The sequence below is a fragment of the Kogia breviceps genome, chromosome 10 (assembly GCF_026419965.1).
Source record: "Kogia breviceps isolate mKogBre1 chromosome 10, mKogBre1 haplotype 1, whole genome shotgun sequence".
Taxonomy (NCBI): domain Eukaryota; kingdom Metazoa; phylum Chordata; class Mammalia; order Artiodactyla; family Physeteridae; genus Kogia; species Kogia breviceps.
In genome coordinates this window covers 32,749,647-32,770,466 of record NC_081319.1, presented here as the reverse complement: position 1 = coordinate 32,770,466, position 20,820 = coordinate 32,749,647, and the positions used below count along the sequence as shown (strand labels likewise).

The 20,820-nt window shown below is 44.4% G+C and overlaps 1 protein-coding gene across 13 annotated transcripts in view; it reads right to left on the bottom strand.

The window, feature by feature from the left end:
* The window catches only part of ARHGEF3 (Rho guanine nucleotide exchange factor 3), a 316,825-nt gene that overhangs the window by 39,975 nt on the left and 256,030 nt on the right, over positions 1-20,820 (bottom strand). The window contains exon 1 of one of the 13 annotated variants that reach the window (XM_067043857.1): positions 1,018-1,731. The exons of the other annotated variants lie outside the window; for them this stretch is intronic. Within the exon in view, the coding sequence (XP_066899958.1) occupies positions 1,018-1,158 (141 nt within the window). The 5' untranslated portion in view covers positions 1,159-1,731. Of the gene's footprint in view, positions 1-1,017; positions 1,732-20,820 lie in introns of those variants that run through there. 13 annotated transcript variants of the gene reach the window in all.

The window sequence follows — 20,820 nt, the reverse complement described above, 5'->3', positions numbered from 1 at the left end:
AGTCACGTCCCACTCCACAAGCTGCTGGCTGCACACCGATACAGTGCTCTCACTCCAGCCGTGTGGAGGTGACCTGGCTTAGGAGCCAGCGAAGGAGGAATAGCAGAGGGATGTCAACAGAAGCAGCCTCAGAGTGGACAGCAAATGCGCGGGGATCTCTCATTTCCCTTCACCCCAAATATATCTGCCAGCTTTTAAATCAGAGGCTTCCACTAAGTAGCATCATTCTCTTCAACCCCTCCTGTAGAGAAAAGCTGCCTCGGATTTCCCATCCAATGACCTTGTCAGGCAGTTGTCTTTTGATGCTTCTGGTTTCATCTTTTCTTTTTTTTTTTTTTGGCGGTACACAGTTCTCTCACTGTTGTGGCCTCTCCCGTTGCGGAGCACAGGCTCCGGACGCGCAGGCTCAGCGGCCATGGCTCATGGGTCTAGCCGCTCCGTGGAATGTGGGAGCTTCCCGGACCAGGGCACGAACCCGTGTCCCCTGCATCGGCAGGCGGACTCTCAACCACTGCGCCACCAGGGAAGCCCTGGTTTTACCTTTTTAAAACACCTTTTCTCCAGCTTACCTGAAGCCACTCTCCAAATTTCTAATATGCAATGGCTTTTCTAAAGCACAAAAAAATATTCTTTTTTTAAGTACACCAAGTTAAAAAAATATTGTTTAAAGAAGTTATTCTATTGCTAGGCTCTTAACAAAGCATCTTTGTATCTACAGTATATTTGAAATGCACAAATTAATAGTTGTAAATAACAACCAGACAGCAAAAGAAAATGTATAGAGAGAAAACCCTACCATGAGCATCAGTTTTTAAACTATACATAGCCACAAATTTTGAAAATCACCTCCACATAAAATGTGCACATCTGCTAGTTACCCCAAACCAAGCTGATGGATGAGGGGAGCCTACCCATACCAATGACTCTGCAGATGAGAATTACATAAATAAAAACAACAGGCTGTGGAAAAGAGAGATGACAGACAAAACGCTTTCCAAAGACAAAGAGAACAGTTACCCTTGTCTTCCTAAGCTCCATCTGACCTGCAGGAGATGCTTGACAGCACATGAAGACACCAAATTTTGATGGAAAAAACCAAACTTGCCAATGGTTGTGGCAAAACTCAATCATTTCCAAAGGGAGCCTCAGGATGCTCATCTTTCTTTTTCAGCCATTGCCTTCAAAGTTTGGAGAGTTAAGCCAGAACTTCAGATTCTCCAGAATACCCCTGCAGGGTGTTTTGAACATAGTAGGTGCTTGGAAAAATCTTGCCTGAATTTGGAGTTCTGCCGAGAAACTCTCATGTCAGTTTATGCCCTTGCCAGCCTCAGAAATCAGAAGCATTCTCTGAAACAGACCCAACCTTTCTGGCATTCAAATAGAAAAATTAAAAGGCTTTTTAAAAAGCACAAAACAATTCCACAACGTGGCCAGGAGTGACTTCATGATTTCTCGAAGCAAATACTTCCAAGACGGAGAATGAATCTGGGCTGCCGGGTACCTCTCCAGCCTCTTGGTATGCTGAGCTGAACAGACAGCAGGAAACTCTCCGAACCCTGGTAAGGCTTAGTTCCAAAATGCAAAGGATGAATCTCTCAACATGAGAGACATCGCATTACAATTATTTAAATGCTGAAGAGAAAGATCCAATAGCCCTTCTGCTTCCAGGTGACAGCACCCTTCAAGGATGCTGCTCCCTGTGTCCAGTGCCTGGCTCCTGAGTATCTGTGCCCAGAGGAGGATTTTTAAAATATTTTTTTTACGTCAGAGCTCCACTACCAGCGGGCATACTGAATACACACACACACACACACACACACACACACACACACACACACACACACACAGAGCCTCTTGAGCATCTCCTGAATGGCTCCTGCTTTGGCTGGAAATGCCACATACCACCTTTGGTGGCACAAACTGCACTGCAGCAAGTGAGAAGATGGGGGATTTCCTAGGGGATCAGGACTTGGTCTCAGATAATCCTGCATGTACCTCAGAGCCCATTGACTCCTAGGTCTCTGTTTTATTAACAGCTAAATCTGTTAGGTCACAGATTCTATATCAAACTAGGGAAGTTGAAGGGCAAACGCCAGTTGGCTTCTCTTGCTTTAAAAAGGGGCAGGGAGCCCTGCATGCTTGGCAGGATGAGGGAAGATTCGGCTCTGTTCCACTTGCTGTGTCATCTTTTCTAAGGTTCTGCTGACTTTGCTGCCCATTTTACATGAGCCAGTCAGATGGGTGTTTTTCTGCACCTCTATAAGATGTATGCACAGTGCAAATGTTGGCCCCTCTGCAAGTTGTGTGCAGTGTTGCTACATGAGATTGTAATTAAAACTCCTTTCCTAAGGCGCCCACTTGGAAGTAAACACTGGGCTGCTCTCTGGCAATCTGACATTCCCAAGTAATGAACAATCAAAACAGAAACCACTGCTGCATGATTTAGTGCTTGATCCAGCAAAGCAGGCAGGTGTAATTTCACAACCAGAACATTTACAGGTTATTGAATCTATAGAGGAGGCTTTATGCCTGACCCACATGAGTCAAATATGAATTATGGTGTTCTCCTTGAGGGCTTCAGTGAGAATAGGAGATTAAAAAAATTCTTGGCCTAATTTGATTTTTCTTTTCCATTTACTCAGTATGTCTGGAGCTACATTTTACTGCTGTCTAAAAGGAGCCTCAGGGAAAATGTTTCCAGATTCTAGTTAAATAGCTCTACTGAGAACTAGCAAATGCAATAAGAGGGATGCTTTCAGGCTTTACAGAAAGATGACAGAACACAACCTGCAGAAGCTTCCTAATCCAACAACTCAGCTGCCAGACTAAGCTGGGCAAGGTCACTGCTAAACCCAGGAATGAAGTGTCCTGTTTCAAGTGCAGACACCACCCTCACCATGCAATTTTAAGACAGGGCAGGAGGACATCTCACTAAAGAGGTTAAAAAAATAAAACAAAAAAGAAAAAGGCAATGAGTATTCTGTGTGGGTAGTATTTTCTGAATAACAATCTTTTTGCATGTTTTCCAGACCTTACGGCTTTTTTTGTTTTTCTTGTCTTATTGCACTGGCTAGGACTACGCTTATATTGTTGATTACAAGCTGAAATAGCAGGTACCATAGTCTAATTCCAAATTATAAAGTAATTATTATGAAGGTTTCATCATTAAGTATTGCATTTGCTGAGAGCATGGAAGAGACACCCTTTATCAAGTAGAAAAAGTTCCTTTCTGTGCTAAGGTTGCTGTGAATTTTTATCATGAATGAGTACTGACTTTTATCACATATTTTCTCTCCACCTTTCCAGAGGACAAGAAATGGGAAAAAAGAAGGAAGAGGTGGGAAGAAGGGAAGGAGAGAATGAAGAAAGGTATAGAGGTCATATTTTTCATAAAGGAATTGATTCAGCAATTTTAATATCTCTTATGCTTGAATTACAAACAAAGGAGAATAAAGCACTCCATGTAATTTTATTTTTAATGTGAGATTTAATTAAATAGATTTTAATATTCCTTCCCTAGGGGATAGAGTTCTTATCCTCTCAGTCTTCCCCCCAAAAGATAAAAACCAAAGCACATTATATGCAATGTAAGAAAATGCCTATCATATCAATATAATTTGGCACTATTTGTTATTCCTTAAAAAACAGTTCCATTCTAATAGATGTGGCATACAGGAAACCCTCACTCATTCTCCCTGAACTTCATTTTTGCAGCCAGAGTGGGGTTGGAGAGCAGTAGGAGAGTCTTTCACATCACATCTATAGCTTCCCTGAGACTCTGCTTTTACTGAGTCACAAACATGGCCCAGGAGGGGCCAGAAATGCAGCCATTAGTGCAGGACTGACTGCTCTATTACAGGGCAGCACTGCTCTTGGATGCTCTACACCTGGCCAGGAGCAAAAGAGAGGTGAGAAACGACTGTGCTAGCAGATGCTTTTGCCCATGAGTTGATGGAATCATAAAAAAAAGTCTTTCAGGGCTTCCCTGGTGGCACAGTGGTTGAGAATCCACCTGCCAATGCAGGGGACACGGGTTCGTGACCCGGTCCGGGAAGATCCCACATGCCGCGGAGCGGCTGGGTCTGTGAGCCATGGCCGCTGAGCCTGTGCATCTGGAGCCTGTGCTCTGCAACGGGAGAGGCCACAACAGTGAGAGGCCCACGTACCACACACACACACACACACACACACACACACACACACACACACACACACACAGAGAAAAAGTCTTTCAAATGTTTAGAAACACCAGGAAACCTTATGGAAACTGCATACCCAGGGGTCACGCATCATCCAACAGTAACCCTCTAGGAGGCTTTCATCATCCTCATGTTAAACAGGAAGCTACGATCTCAGAGTGATGGAGAAGCTCTAGAATTATTACATAATAATAATGAGCTCATATTTATTGCAGGGACTCTTCTCTGTGCTTTACAGGTATTTACTAATTTATTCTCCTAACAGCTGTGCAAGGTAGCCACTATTGTGATCCTTATCTTAAAGATGGGGAAAGCTAAAAAAGGTGGCCAGGATTTAAACCTAGGCTAGGGAGGCTGGATCCAGAGCCCATGCCCTACTCCAGGGCTTGGCTAACTGTTTTGTAAGGGGCCAGATGGTTAAATATTTTAGGATTTGAGGGCTGTCCAGTCTTTGTCACAACTATTCATCTCTACCATCAGCCATAAACAGTATGTAAATAAGTGAATGTGACTATGTTCCATTAAACCTTCATCTATAGACATTAAAATTCGAATTTCATGTAATTTTCACACGTCACAAAATATTCTTCTTCTTTTGCTTTTTTTCAACCATTAACAAATACAGAAACCATTCTTGAGGGCTTGAGGTCATTTTTCCCCCCCTGCTCATTAGAAAAAGGAACATGAGTTGTGCTGGAGATTCCCCAATTTTCAATTAAGTATTTTGCTCAGTAGAGAAGAGGCACTGTAGAAGATTCTAGAAAATTAATTTCCAAAATACTGTTTTCTGACAGCACCTTTACTATACTAGGCAACATTCAAAAATGTTTAGATCCTGAGTTCCACTTCCAAGTACTACTGAGTCAAAAATAAGGGGCAGAAGTCTGATTTTAAGATGGTATGTGGTCAAAATGCTCCATAATACAAAGATTTATTTCAATGGACAGAAAACAGTTTTGCGAATGTACTAGTGAATGCTGAACTGCAGCAGACAGGTGCCATCTGAGATTTTTACTTCAGTTGTTAGTGAGGGCCTAGTGAGAAAGGATACTGAAGAGGCAGACATCATCTAGAATCAACAGTAATTAGAAGAAACCTGGTTAAATGAAAAAAAAATCCCACTACTGAATTTCAATAATTCTCAACTGATATAGGCCAGAATAGGGAAAGGTCCACGTGGCTGGGAAACTGAGAGCTGAAACATTTAAACTTAAAGACCCAGCAATCCCACTACTGGGCATATACCCTGAGAAAACCATAATTCAAAAAGAGTCATGTACCACAATGTTCACTGTAGCTCTATCTACAATAGCCAGGACATGGAAGGAACCTAAGTGTCCATCAACAGATGAATGGATACAGAAGATGTGGCACATATATACAATGGAATATTACTCAGCCATAAAAAGAAATGAAACTGAGTTATCTGTAGTGAGGTGGATGGACCTAGAGTCTGTCATACAGAATGAAGTAAGTCAGAAAGAGAAAAACGAACACCGTATGCTAACACATATATATGGAATCTAAAAAACAAACAAAAAAATGGTTATGAAGAACCTAGGGGCAAGTCAGGAATAAAGACACAGACCTACTTGAGAATGGACTTGAGGATATGGGGAGGGGGAAGGGTAAGCTGGGACAAAGTGAGAGAGTGGCATGGACATATATACACTACCAAATGTAGAATAGATAGCTGGGGGAAGCAGCTGCATAGCACAGGGAGATCAGCTCGGTGCTCTGTGACCACCTAGAGGGGTGGGATAGGGAGGGTGGGAGGGAGGGAGACGCAAGAGGGAAGAGATATGGGAACGTCTGTATGTGTATAGCTGATTCACTTTGTTATAAAGCAGAAACTGACACACCATTGTAAAGCAATTATACTCTAATAAAGATGTTAGAAAAAAAACTTCTAGGTCACCACAAATATTCTCATGTTCTCACTTCCCTTGACACCTCCTACTGCCAAGGCCTTCCCACCCTTTCACTGTATTTTGTTGTCATATCACTATAGCTTCCTCCAATCGGTGACAGTTCCTCAGTCTTTTGTGACAATGATACTTTTGAAGAGTGCTGGTCAGTTATTTTGTAGTGTATCTCTCAATTTAGACATGTCTGATGCTTTCTCATGTTTGGATTCAGATTATGCATTTTTGGCAAGAATACAACAGAAGTGATGTGCCCTTCCTGGTGCATCATATCTGGGGGACATGATGTCACTATATCTTATAACTGGTGACATTAACCTGGACCAGTTGGTCAAGGTGGTACATGGGTTGAATTGTGTCCCCCACAAAAAGATATGTTGAAGTTCTACCCCCAAACCTGTGAAAGTGACCTTATTTGGAGCTAAGATTTTGGCAGATGTAATCAGGTTAGGATGAGGTCATATTAGATTGCAGTGGGCCCTAAATGCAATCGTTGGTGTCCTTATAAGAAGGGAAATTTAGACAGAGACATACAGGGAGACAGCGTATGATGATGGGGGCAGTGATTAGAGTGATGCATCTACAAGCCAGAGAACACCAAAGATGGATGGCAAACACCAGAAGCTAGGAAGAGGCAAGGAAGAATTCTCCTGCAGGTTTCAGAGGGAGCATGGCCCTACTAATGCCTTGATTTTCGACTTCTAGTTTGCAGAAGAGTAAGAAATAAATGTCTGTTGTTCCAAGCCTCGCCTCTTGTGGTACTTTGTTACAACAGCCCTACAGGAGGTATCTGCTGGCTTTCTCCATTGTAAAGTTACTACTACTCCCTTTGTAAAGAATACACATAAATGGAAGAGACTCTGTGACTACGTGCATCCTCTGGAATTCAGCTCTGCAAGTGTTTACCCAGCATCTGCAAAGTGGGCTTCACTGAAGGGTACACGTGTCACCCTTGGGGGAATGTCTCCTGGATGTACAGAGAGAACAAGAAGGTTGATCCAGGCAGAGCACCCAAGAGAGGAAGCCTTGGCTGGAGTGGGGCTGGTGAGGTGTTCAGCAGGCAGAGCACAGTGGAACACAGGGGCGTGTAGGACACAGAGGCAGCAACGAGGAGTCCTTCGCAGAGCTGTCTGAGCAAGAGGGGAGCAAGAAGGGGAGCTTCTTTGGAGCCTGCAAGTGACTCTTCATCTTATTTTTTTGGAAATAGAAAAAAACAATAATGAAATAATGGTTCCTAACTCCAAAATTTCCATTAAAAATTTTTTTGTTTGTTTTCTTTTCCCTGGCACAGAGCTAACTGACCTGGTGTCATCTGTTACTAGAAGTTAAAAGGCAAATAATGAGGCCCAAATTCCAAAGGAAACCTGGTTTCATTGATTAGGCCAAAGGCATTTCAGAATTATTGGTTTCTAACCCACAAGGTGAGCAAAAGGTCTTCAAAAGTAGAACTATAATTTCCCCCTAAAAATGCTTACAGGTGATTTCAACAAAGGTCCCACAGGCTTTGTGGACTCTGCCAAACCACCAGGAACAGCTCTGGGAAGAATCCCTGATACCTTCCTCCTGGCTCATCTCAAAGGTGGAGGCCACACCCTTGTGTTTACTTCCTCCAGCTGCAGGTTTGGTTGCCTTGCACTGTGCACCCAAGGGAGATTAGATTTCCTTTTTGATGAAATGGCCCAACTCTCTCCGCATCCGATGCTATAAGGAAAACATCCTAATTTCCTTCTTTAAAAGAAAAAAATGCTTTTGGGGGGCTTTGTTTTGTTTTGTTTGTATTTTTGCTACTGGGGACTAAGGAGAGCCTGGATAAATAAAATCCACAGGACACTCTGAGTTAGTTCAGTCTGATGGCCAAGCTGTAGACAGGGTGTTGGATTGTTGTGTTGGGGAGCTGACGATTTCTCCAGCCTCCCCTCGTGGCAACGCTAAAAAGCATTGATGGAGACATCACACACAAAATGGTCTGGACAGATCCACAGATTAAACCATCGACACTTGGGGCTGTAAAACTGAACACATTAAGGTTGGGGAGATGATCTTTATTCCATGTATATCAAATCCGTTTTGGCTTGAGCCAGTCAGCAGCTACGGCCTCTGGCCAAGGTCAGCCTGTGAGGTGGTTGCTTTTAGGGGGGTCTTGCTTAGGGCAGGAGCCTCAGAGGGGGACGCTGGACTAAGCTCAGACACTGCTGGCATAAGCCTCTGAAAGGATGCTCAGTTCCAGCCCCAAACACAGCTCCCATCAAATGCAAGTAAAAAAATGAGAAGAGAAAGAAATCACACTTTATGACAATTCATCTGGTCATCCTGGCTTCATTTCTTCCAGGCCTCCCCTGCTTCCTTCAAGTTCAAAGCACATGCTGGCAAAATACTATCGCTCTCTAATATTTGTATAAACTGAATGACAAAATGAAGGAAAGGTGAGTGTGGGGCGGGTTAGATGGATTTCATCCAGTATAGCCTGGAGGAGCAATTCATTTTACTACAAACGCTAAGTGGGCAAACGTTACTGGCATACCATTTTGTTTCTGAGGGAGCACCTCAAGCAAGTTATTATCTTTATTCCTCTTATTATCATTGACTGTTTGCTCCCACATTGGAAAAGTAGCCTGTTCTTCCCTGCCATGGGGATATTCATTTTTGCTGAATGGTGGTTTATGGGCCGAAAAACAAAAAACAAAACAAAACCTTGGAAAATAATTCAGTAAAATATGGGACTCTCCGAGAGCCGAGGTGGGCAGCAGCCTAGGTTATGAACAAAATCTCTTAGCAGTGCCAGTAAAATAAAACAGAACCACTGTTTCAGACACTGTATTCTTGGCTAAGGTTTCACTCCTCAATTACTTTCAAAGTTATTCGCTTTAGTCAACATTATAAGGGTAAGTCAACATTTGTCCTGGCAGCAAGCCCAAATTTATTTTATTAGTCTGCTACTGGTTAAATTGGCCCATGATTAAAAATATCTAATAAATAGCCCTAAAATATTGGAGTTTAGTAGAAAACCACATTCACGTTCTCTTACACAGGATGTTACTATTACTTAACCTTGGGCAGAAGGAGAAATGCACACCCTCACCCCGATAAGTTCCTTTTAGCAAATGCTAGCCCATCGCCTGAAACTCATTTTGGTCATACCCAGACATGGCACTACAGACCTTCAGAGAAAGAGGAAGCTAAATATTTAGCTCTCTCTGCGGTCTCTGGATCCACATATGCCTTCTGATCATCAAGCAAAGCTCTTACTCTGTCAAGGAGAAAGGGCCAGATGCTCAGAGCTGAAGCGCTTTAACAGTTCGACCTCCTGGCAAAGTGTGAGAGCTGCCAGCAGACTCAAGCCTCTGTGGCCCTTACAGGGAAGCCAATCTTAGGCCCAGAAGATGTTTTCTCATGAGTAGAGCCAGGTTATGCCTTTTTGCCAAGAATGCCACAGAAGAAATGTGCCCACAGCCTGCCACACCCATTTCCAGGTCTGGAAAATGGGGTCTGAGCTACACATTCCTGGGCGGGGGACGCCAAGAAGTCAACCGGAGGTGGCAGTGGTGGCCTAATCACAGCCACAGGCCCAGAGGAAGGGCTCTGTGGTTCTGGGGTCTCAGTCAGTCATTTCCTTTTGACTTCTTGGAAACCCTTGGGTGGGATATAAATTCTGTATTTGTTTATCTTTGTAAAAGGGATTCCCTGGTTTCCCCTTGGGCTGGGTTGGAGGGGTAGGGGGAGAAGAATGCACTGGGGATTCCACCTCTGCTTCAGGGTTTGGGAACTGGTGTGTACAGACCTCAAGGGCACTTTAAGGACATTTGCTGAGGCTTCCCTGGTGTTTAAGGATGAGCAGAAAGCCTCTGCTGAAAGTGACAAAGTTTTTATCACTCTGGCCTCCCAAATGTGTTGATTCTTTGCAAAGGATCTAAGGATAAAATATGAGCCAACCTTTCCCGCCAGAAGACAGTGCCCTATGAACTGAATACCCTATGACCTTGGGCCAACGATGTAACCTCCGCGGGCTTGGTCTCATGCCCTGTGAAGTGAAGGTGGCTCTCCGACCCTCTCACAGGGTTGTTGGGAAGGTGACATGAGATCATGTGTGTAATGTGCTCGGTACAAGCCTGTCCCATAAGTTGCTGCCTGTAAATATCAAATTATTGCCTTGAAACTGTGATGTCCAAGGATAGGTGTGATCTCCCTCCCCCCCCCCCCCACCAAACCCCAGCCTGTTCGCCTGCTCTCATTCATTCCCTGCAGCACTGGATTTTGCTCTGAGCCTCCCAGGGACAAAGCTGGTGCTCCAGGTTACCTGACACTATCTCACCAATGACATGCTCTGGCCACCGAGGACTTGGGCTGCTATGAGACCACATTTTGATTCTACATTCCTGCCTTCCCTTTCTTCCGGCAGTTTTATCATCTGTTTAGTCAAGCTCCGGCTGGATAGAGCAAAACTGGGAGTGGTTTGGCAAGATCCAAGGCTACATCCAAGTAGAGAAAAACATCAACCATGAAGTCCTAAGATAAGAACCTGAGTGGTGGAAGTGCACCCAAGTGGGTAGGTCTTGAGGTCTACATCAAACTCCTCCCACCCTCCCCTCCCCACCCCACATTGCTGAGTTACAGGCTAAAAGAGCTAGTCTCCAATCTTGCCTGATCCCAGTACTATCTGGGATTAGACAATGAAAGGAATTCTGGGTGTTCAAGCCATGTCAGAGGTGGAGGGTAGAATTTCTCCCCAAAATAACATGTTACTTTTGGCTTCCAGAAAGGACCATACACAGATCCACTGACATGTCCTCTCTCTTATCTACTTGTCATCCCTTGAAGCTCAGCATTATCTTAGCTTCCCAGAAGAGGAAAAAGCAGTACAGAGATGGAAAAGGATGCACAGATCTCAATCTCAAAGGAAGGACAGTGTGTTCCAGCTGAATCTGAGATGATCAAACACGTTGCAGGCAAGCAAAGCTAACAGCTGGGTCTGCCATCTGACTGAAGATGAGGCTGAGACGAGGAATCCCACATTCAGCTGCTGGGTAAAACCTACAGGGACATCCGACCAAGGGCACCAGGTCTTCAGGAAAAGAACACGGACCCCCTCCTCTTTCTGTTCTCGATGAGAACAATGATTTTCAGCAGTCAAGCCTTGCAGAGATGTGACTTCCAGACAGAAACAGAAAATACATTTGCTGAGCTCCCTGGTAACCCCAGCTGTCCCTCCTAGCACAATTTATCCTTTCAAATCATTTGGTCCACGTGCATCCTCAGCAGCACATGCCTCCACAGAGAATCAGGGAACACTGCACTTGGGTGTTTTAGAATGGTCTGCTCTCGACTGAGAACAGAATACACTGAAACCTGATTATACAAAATGGAAGAAGCTACCAGTCACACAGCCACAAGGGATTGACTGAATTGGGAATAAAATAAAATATTTCAAAACTTTCCTGCTTTGGCTTTCAGCTGACATCTTACCACCCACTAAGCGATGGTTTGCAGAAAAATAAGGTACAAAGCATGCTGTTCAGGAAACTGTGAGCGGGCTTCCCTGGTGGCGCAGTGGTTGAGAATCCGCCTGCTGATGCAGGGGACACGGGTTCGTGCCCCGGTCCGGGAAGATCCCACGTGCCGTGAAGCGGCTGGGCCCGTGAGCCATGGCCGCTGAGCCTGCGCGTCTGGAGCCTGTAAGGAAACTGTGAGGTAGGTAATCTACAATGGATTCCTATGGCCTTGCTGTTGCCCCCCACACCCCAGCTGAGCAGATGAATAGCTTCAAAATGTTACTCCTTGGGAAGTGTGTATGTGTGTGTGTGTGTGTGCGTGTGTGTGCGTGTGTTCGTACACACATGCAGAACACAAGACAGAACTTTAAGACAGTTTTTATTCTGTAGCACATTTTTAATGACAGGAATTTAAAAATGCCCACTAGGGGGCTTCCCTGGTGGCGCAGTGGTTGAGAATCCGCCTGCCGATGCAGGAGACACGGGTTCGTGCCCTGGTCCGGGAAGATCCCACATGCCGCGGAGCAACTAAGCCCGTGAGCCATGGCCGCTAGGCCTGCGTGTCCGGAGCCTGTGCTCCGCAACGGGAGAGGCCACAACAGTGAGAGGCCCGCATACCGCAAAAAAAAAAAAAAAAAAAAAAAAAAAAAAAAAAAAAATGCCCACTAGGGCTTCCCTGGTGGCGCAGTGGTTGAGAATCTTCCTGCTAATTCAGGGGACACGGGTTCTAGCCCTGGTCCAGGAGGATCCCACATGCCGCGGAGCAACTAGGCCCGTGAACCACAACTACTGAGCCTGTGCTCCACAACAAGAGAGGCTGTGATAGTGAGAGGCCCGCGCACCGCGATGAAGAGTGGCCCCCACTTGCTGCAACTAGAGAAAGCCCTCGCACAGAAACGAAGACCCAACACAGCAAAAATAAATTAATAAATTAATAAAAATGCCCACTAACAATGGACTTTTCCAAAGGCTCATAACAAACCCTGGCTCTCACTGCTGTACACTTGCAACCTTGAAACATAGTGATTATGTGCTATTTCTACCTCTCAGCAATTAATATGCAACCAGATGTATCATTATCTACAGTCTATTAAAATTCAGAAGCCTGTGCATTTGAAAAAGAATGTATTGCACCAACAAAGGAGGCAGAAGCCTCAGAGACCCAGCTCTCTCCCCACATCACATGCAGTTCATTTCAATTACAAAGACACAAGAGGGAAAATGAATAAACAATGGCAGTTGACTTAAAAGAAGTAAATACAAACCTGTGATTTGGTTGTTTGGTTTTGCCACTGGAGACTCAGTGGTAAGGGGTGCCAATAAAAGTTTCCAGGAAAGACAAAGGCAGTTTTGTGGTAAAAGAAAAATGTTCTTTATTCCTGAAGTAAAGTGCTCCTGTGGCAGAAGGGGGCAAAGTTCCCTAGGGGGAAGGGCTCCTTTGGGAGACTACTGAGGGTCTAACCTGACAAAGATGTCCCCAACTCCCTAAGCACCCCCAGGGATGGGGGGGAGGCTCATTTACCAGCCAGGAGCTCCCTCCTCTGCCCCACCATTTAGGAGTCGGGCTCTGGGTCGCTCCTGAATTTACAAAGCAGGGCTGTGCAGAGGGGTGGCGAGGGGCCGCCTGGCCCTACAAAGCCTCCAGAATTGCTATTAAATAAACTACACGTTGTCAGGGCCCCTACCTACTCACAGATTCCAGCAATTTTCTAGGAACAGAGAAGTCGGTCATCCCACACCTGACCCAGGTGTAATTCTTCTCTTCTGATTTTGTCAAGAGGAGAAGGAGGGGAAGGGGGTGGGGGGATTGCAAAATGGGTAAAGGAGGTGAGCTGTATGGTGATAGATGGAAATGAAACTATGGTTGGTGAGTATACAGAAGTCAAATAGTGTATACAAAAGTCAAAATATAATGTTGTACACATGAAACTTTTATAATGTTGTAAACCAATGTTACCTCAATTAAAAAAAAAGATATCTGAGGATTAAACTAATGAAAACAACAATAAAAATTTTTTTTAAAAAAGAAGAGAAGGAAGCACTATGTAGACAATTGGGGGACCCCTGGCTGGGGAGGAGGAGGTACCAAGAGCCATGGGGTCACCTGGTGCCAGATGCTGGCACACACATACACTCACTCATCTATTCCACATAGCAATCCCATCACCCCATTTTATAGAAGAGGAAGCAGGCGTTTAGAGAAGTGAGGTGACTTGTTCCAAGTCATACCCAGTAGTTAAATGGCAGACCTGAAATTCAAATTCAACTCTGACTCGAAAGCTTTCCCGGCAACCCCCAAACCGGCTTCCCTGGATACACAACTTCCTTTTACAGTAACAACATAACAGTAATATTTGTGCTAGGCTGTGCCCAAGTGTGTTCTATGCATGATTTCCTTGCTTTCTATTAAGTCAGTACTATTAATATACCCATTTCACAAAGCAGACAACTGAAGCTCAGAGGGGTTAAGAGCTTTGCCTGAGGTCACAGAGCTGGTAGTGACTGGTGGGGCCAGGACCGAGCCCAAGGCTGCTACGCTACAAGACCTGGGCTGTTAACCACAGCACTGCTCATTTCCTAAGCCAGGTGAGGGGAGCCCTGAAGAAATCAAAGACTGCAGAAGCAGAAGAGACTGATGAAGGGAGTGAAAAAGTAGGAGCTGTTGGTATGACATTCAAGCCCTGTCATTCTGGAATCAGCAGTCCCTCTTGGGTGCTCCCCCAGCATCTTAGAGTGGCCAGCCAGGTGCACAGGTGCCATGCTAGTGATAAGGGCAGGCCTGGGGACTGGTGTGTTAGCATCCAGCACCAGGGGGTTCAATGGATGACCCCCTCCCAGTCTGCCAAACTCCCCCAATGAGGTTGCCAATTCACCACCCAGCTTTCTGCTGATTGACAATCACTGCCTGTACTTTAATGTTGTGAATGACCTCATCAGACTCAAAGAAAAGTTCCTTGAAGGTCAAAAGCATGCCTTTCTCTCCTTTAAACCCAGAAAAAAAAGAAAAAGCTAGGTAGAGTCTGGTCTTCACAAATATTTACTGACAAGCAAAGAGCACTGGGAGTTATTTTTAGTTGTCCAACTCTTCACCAACTTGTATCCCCTCATGCTATGGAGGTCCCCACATTTCTAACAAAGGACCTATTTATAATTAAAGTGTGCTGCTAATGAGTATGGCATGAAGAACTCACAAAGGAACCTAATCCTCCTCACCTTCCCTGGGTCTGTGTCTGCAGTTGGAATGTGGGTAAGGTTCCCGGATGATCCGTGTCAGGTGGGAGCTGGCCTTGAGGATGATGACACACTTCTCATCTCCCATGAGCAGGGAGCCTCTTTACCCAGAGCTCATACCCCATCCCTCTACGGGAGAGTCATTATGGGAACACGAGAAAACCACACTAAATTTTTTCATCCTACCTGGCAGGAATAAATGTGAAGCTTGCCAGTGTGCTTGGAACATCTTGTTTTTCAAAAAATAATGCCCAGTGCCAACTCGGATCCCTGGAAACTGGGTGGGTGTTTCCTAAAAGGAAGGGGTGACCTTGCAGCAGACCACTGGACAGGGATGTCCGTCCACAGCTTCCACTCAACTGAGGGACATGCAAAACAGATGCTGCTGAGGCTAATGGTTTGTGGAGCATTTGCTCTGTGGAAGCCTTCTGCATGCCCATTTCATCCTCACAATTCCCTTGGAAGTTCTCATTTTACAGATGAGGAAACTGAGGCTCAGAGGATGAGTCACTGGTCCAAGGTCTCTTGGCTCACAAGTGGCCAACTTTGGGATTCAAACTCAGCTCAGCCCTTAAATCCAAGTTTCTAATCACTATACTCACTCTATGGCTGCCCCAAATTAAAAGGCAATCTTGTTCAATCCTTCCCCCAGGGTGAAGGGGAAAAGGAGGAAGGGTTAAATGATTTCAGCTGGAATTTTGGAACTTTAAAGTTTTGAAAAGAAAAAAAGATTTTTGTTCTTAGAACAGAAATCCAGTTTTATTTTTTTTAATTGGTTAACAACTAGTCCATAATAGTATTCTATGTCACATTAAAGCCAGCTTTTATCTATTTAAAAATCTTAATGCCTGAAATCTGGGTCCTATGCTCAAAGCTCAAATTTCTGGTCTGTAAGCGGCTGTGGCCAAACCTGGAAATTTTTGTGGCAGAGTGCTAACCCTGGAAAGGCCTCAGAACACACCTAATGCACTGCTGCCAAACTCTCAGTACCATCACGCCAATCTTTTGCCCTGTGTACATATCCTCCAAGCTATTACATAATGTTTCCTTAAATTACTCATTTTTTACTTAAGTAAACTTATTGCAAAAATAAACTTTATCCCTGCCTTAAACAGAAAATCACTATCACCTGCCATAAATAGAAACTACCTTTTAAAAAATGAACCCTATTGTTAAATTTTTGTTAGAGACTCTTGCCTGCCTGAGGCCCGTGCTTTGTTAAAAAGGGAAATTAGCAAGTGATAGAGAGGCATTAAAGACACACTAGCTCCAAATTGAGACTTTCTCCTTGACATAATGAGAAGGATAAGAAGAGAATTGGAATGGGAAAGTGATTCGAAATTATTTTGTGTCTTGTTTCCCTGTCACCTTGTCCTGTATCATTTGAGCTACCACAAGTGGTAAGAAACCCATCTTCTGGGAAATAAAGATCTAACCCAGTCCACTCATTCAGAAACAAAGACGCTGAGATTCTAAGAAGCTGAGCCTATTTGCGCCCTGTCCGCAGCTAGTAGCGAAACTCTTGTAAGGACCAGCTTAGAAACAGTTGCTGCTGAGCTTCCCTGGTGGCGCAGTGGTTGAGAATCCGCCTGCCTATGCAGGGGACACGGGTTCGTGCCCCGGTCCAGGAAGATCCCACATGCCACGGAGTGGCTGGACCCGTGAGCCATGCTGGGCCCGTGAGCCATGGCCGCTGAGCCTGCGCGTCTGGAGCCTGTGCTCCGCGCAACGGGAGAGGCCACAACAGTGAGAGGCCCGCGTACCACAAAACAAACAAACAAAAACAAAAAAGAAACAGTTGCTGCTAAAGAAATTCAGATGAGCATTTAAGAGTCCTCCAAAGCAAAGATTTCTTGATGTTGAGCCAGAACAAAGGCTCACTCTTCTAAACTGTTAAAGCCTGGGAATAAAACATTCAGAGACTAACGAGAGAAAACCAGGTGACTTTTCTGATTCTGTCTCCTTCAAAGTACTCCGAAAAGGCTCCATCAAACAGCTGAGGCAGAAGGTAAGGACTCTTCACTGTGCGTCTGTGGTTGACACTTAAGCTACCACCACCCATTTTTTCCCTCTTCAGTCTATTTCCTTCTTCACAGTGGTGTCAGACCCCTTCTGCAAGACCACACCAATCACCAATCACCAACCAGCAAGGAGGATGGCTGACGAGGTGTGAGAAAATGAACCAAAGCTGCCAAAACCTAACAGGATACAGATGGGCCACCCGCACCCCTCCCCCACCTCTGTGAAGTCAAAAATAAGAACACTCCTCTTCACCAGTGACCTTTAATTATCTTCTCTGTATTTGCCTGGGGTCGTTCTTGACATGCTTGTGTCACTTGGGGGTTATGGAATGTTAGCATTTCAATATAAGATAACACACTTGAGGAGGGAGCTTGCACTGGCCTTGTGTCAGGACCACAAAGCACAGAGGGAAACCTTATCACTCGGTCCCCTTGGCCATCAGGCCCAACTCCATCTCTCTCTACCCACTGGCTGGTTCCCTTCTCCCTTCTGCAGCTTCTTCCTCCAGCAAGACTCCAAACTTCCAAATCTGACAATGTATGACACCTGATAAACATTTAACTTTATTTTTTTCAAAGTCCTGACATAGGCTCTGTTTTATTTAATTCAGTCAGGTTGCCAACTCCAGTGGTATCTATGGAAACAGTACCGTGGGGGAAATGCTCTACTTGTTTTTACCGTTTAATTATCACCTCTGGTGCAAATTACATCTGCAGAGCTCAGAAAGACATCATTTTAAGGGATGTCATCTACATATACAGAAGTTTGTGTCTATCCATTCTTTGTGGGCTTTCTGTTTATTCTAACAGGGAACTCACATCAAATATAAAGTAAGGCCTTGCACTTGGATCTGCAGGAGTGCAGGCCAAGGGAAAGGTCCACTAGTCCGTTAGCCCCCAGGTGAGGTCACTGCATGCAGTGTTCAGGCTAAGTTTAATGGGGTTCACTGTGAACACTCCCAAACTAGTGCTGCTTTACAACCAGCCTCACTCAGGACCACGGCTGGCTTAAGCCAATATTCTGGTGTGCCAAGAGGTCAAGGCTAGTCAAGGAGGGACCAACATTTTGGCCCTGCCTCCTAATCTCTCTGAATCTCTGTTTCCTCAGCTGACAGACAAAGAGGACAGTCCTTGCCTTGCACAGGTTCCTAAGCTGTGCAAGATTCAAAGGAGAGAATGCATATGAAAACAGTTGACTGTTATTTGAACATGGAGTGACATTGCTATAGTGATCACAATGACAAAGGAAGGGGTATGCTCTGATTGAAACACCCCTTCCCCCACTTCTCTAGAACCCATGTGCATACATATATATTTAAATTGGTTACATCATGTATATAATTATGCTCAATTTTCCGCCTCTTTATTTTTCCCAGGAACATTAGGTTATTTGTCTGCTAGTGTATAACAGCTCAAATGATGTCATTGACCCCTGGGCCAGAGGCCATGGTACATGGAGCCATTCCCTCATTATAGGTCAGAGAGGTTGTTGGCTCTTCTGGCTGTTATAAGAAAGTAGGAAAGGATGCTAGATTGGAATCAGACAATCAGACTTAAAGCTTTTAGCTCTGCCATTCTCGGCTGTGTGATCCTGGGAAAATCACTGAACCTCTCTGATTCTTGGTATCCTTATCTTTAAAATGAGGATAATTATACTCAGGTGAGGCAAAGAATATAAAAGTACTTTGAAACCTATAAAATGTATAAACATAAAACATAAACATTATTTCGAATAATGTCATTATGAACAACTTTGGACACATAGCTCTATTCCCTCAAGACGTGGAATACTGGGTGCGAAGATTTGAACCATTTTTGTCTTTTAATATTCACTGACATTTCATTTCACACAGAAGTAATTATTTCTCTTCAACATCCCCAGCTTTGGGTTTTATCATGTCTTTAAAATACCTGTGACATTGATTAGGTATGAAATATCATCTTACAATTATTTGCCTTTTCCATTTCTATGATTTCTATTAGAGTGAACTTTTAAAACAACGTTACTTTCATAGTTCCTTGTGTGTGAACTGCCTATTATTGTCTTTTTGCCCATTTGTCAATGGACATCTTGGAGTGTTCTTTTATAGCTGTATAAATTATTCATACGACAAAGATTAATCTTTAGTCTGTCACATCTATTTCAAATTTTTTTTCAATGCATTAGTCTACTTTTCTTGTCTAAGGAAGCACATTAAACATAAAAGAAATCTTGTTTGTTGATACAGCATCATACAGTGTCTTTAGGCTGATCAACACTCAAGAGGACACTGAGGATGTCTGATGGAAATATGCAAAAAAGAGAAAGAGATTGGACATTATGTCCCATTTGGAAAAGTTAGAGGAACCAGGACATCTAGCCAGGAGAAGACAAGCACCTGGTGGAAGAGTGTGGTGTGAGTGCATGCGTGTGCGTATGCAAGCATACACGTATGGAGTAGGAGTAGATGGTAGGGAGAGAGTTTTCAAATACTCAAGGAGATCACACATGAGGAAGTGTCACTGTATAATATTCAGCTCGAGAAAGCAACGTTACAACTAAGAAAGGATTTTCTGGGCTTCCCTGGTGGCGCAGTGTTTGAGAGTCCGCCTGCCGATGCAGGGGACACGGGTTCGTGCCCCGGTCCGGGAGGATCCCACATGCCGCGGAGCGGCTAGGCCCGTGAGCCACGGCCGCTGAGCCTGCGCGTCCGGAGCCCGTGCTCTGCAACGGGAGAGGCCACAACAGTGAGAGGCCCGCGTACAAAAAAAAAAAAAAAAAGAAAGAAAGAAAGTATTTTCTCATGATCTACACTGAACAAGGATGGAATGTACAGACTTAGAAGGTTCTTGGAAGTGTTTAAGCCGAGATCAAATGGATCCAGCAGCGGACAAGAACTGGGCTTCATGTTCTCAATACGCCTTTCCCACTCAGGTTCTCTAATGCAATGACCCTGGGTCATTTCCTGGAAGCTAGTTTTGTTTGTTTGTTTCATAAATCCCCGGAAAAAAGTCTGTTTTGCTACTCCTTTCCTCCTCATCTTAAGAGCCAGAAAAAGAAAAAAAAAATGTCTAGTGAACTTACTGTTAAGGTTTCTGGTTCAGCTCCAATTAATTTACTAATAATCAGCTGCCTTCTTGCAAAAGGACACAATGGCCCAAACACAGAAGGTCCAGGCACAAGTGTTTCTAGACTTAAAAAGACCCACTCCTTTTCCAGCCAAAGGTTTGGAAGCCTTTCTTGATTAATTTGTGCCATAGCCTCTTCTAAGCTAACAACCGGTGTCAAGTTATAAAAGATGGAAGGCGTTAGAAACCACTGGCCTTACTCCTGATTGTCCATGAGCCAACACAACGAGGATAAATGCCATACTATCACAGCAATTTCCTCATTTTGTGCAAGACCTGTACCCATTACCAGAGCTGACAAATTATGGAAGGCAACTGCGTGCACACATTACAGATGAAAGAGCCCTTCCAGATACGCACACACCATTAGTAACAATTACATGTACACAGGGCTTTGCAAAATTAGGATATGATCAGTAATTTATTTTAATTCAGTTATGAAAATAGTGGCACCGGTCCAGGATTTTATAGGTAATCACAGAGTGTCTTGAAAAAATGACACAATTTGCGAATATCCAGATGGCAGCAGGGGCTTCCAGTTACTGGTTTATGTGGAAGGCTGGTGGTTAATGTAGATAAGCAAGATGACTAATCACAGAACAGTGCCACCTCCATAGCGCTGAGCATGCGGAATTCTGCCAAAGACCAGCTGCTTGGTCTTGAGAAACACAAGACGGAAGTTACCAAAGCCCTCCCAAACAAAGGCTTGCAAACCTCACTGCTGTGGGTCACAGCCATTCTGTGAAGCAGCTGCCAGAGCGCTGACTAATGGTGGGTCTCCTATCCAGACACTCAGGAAAAAATGGGCCTTTGACCAGGAGGCAATTTGCTCCAGCAGGGGGGGTTCACC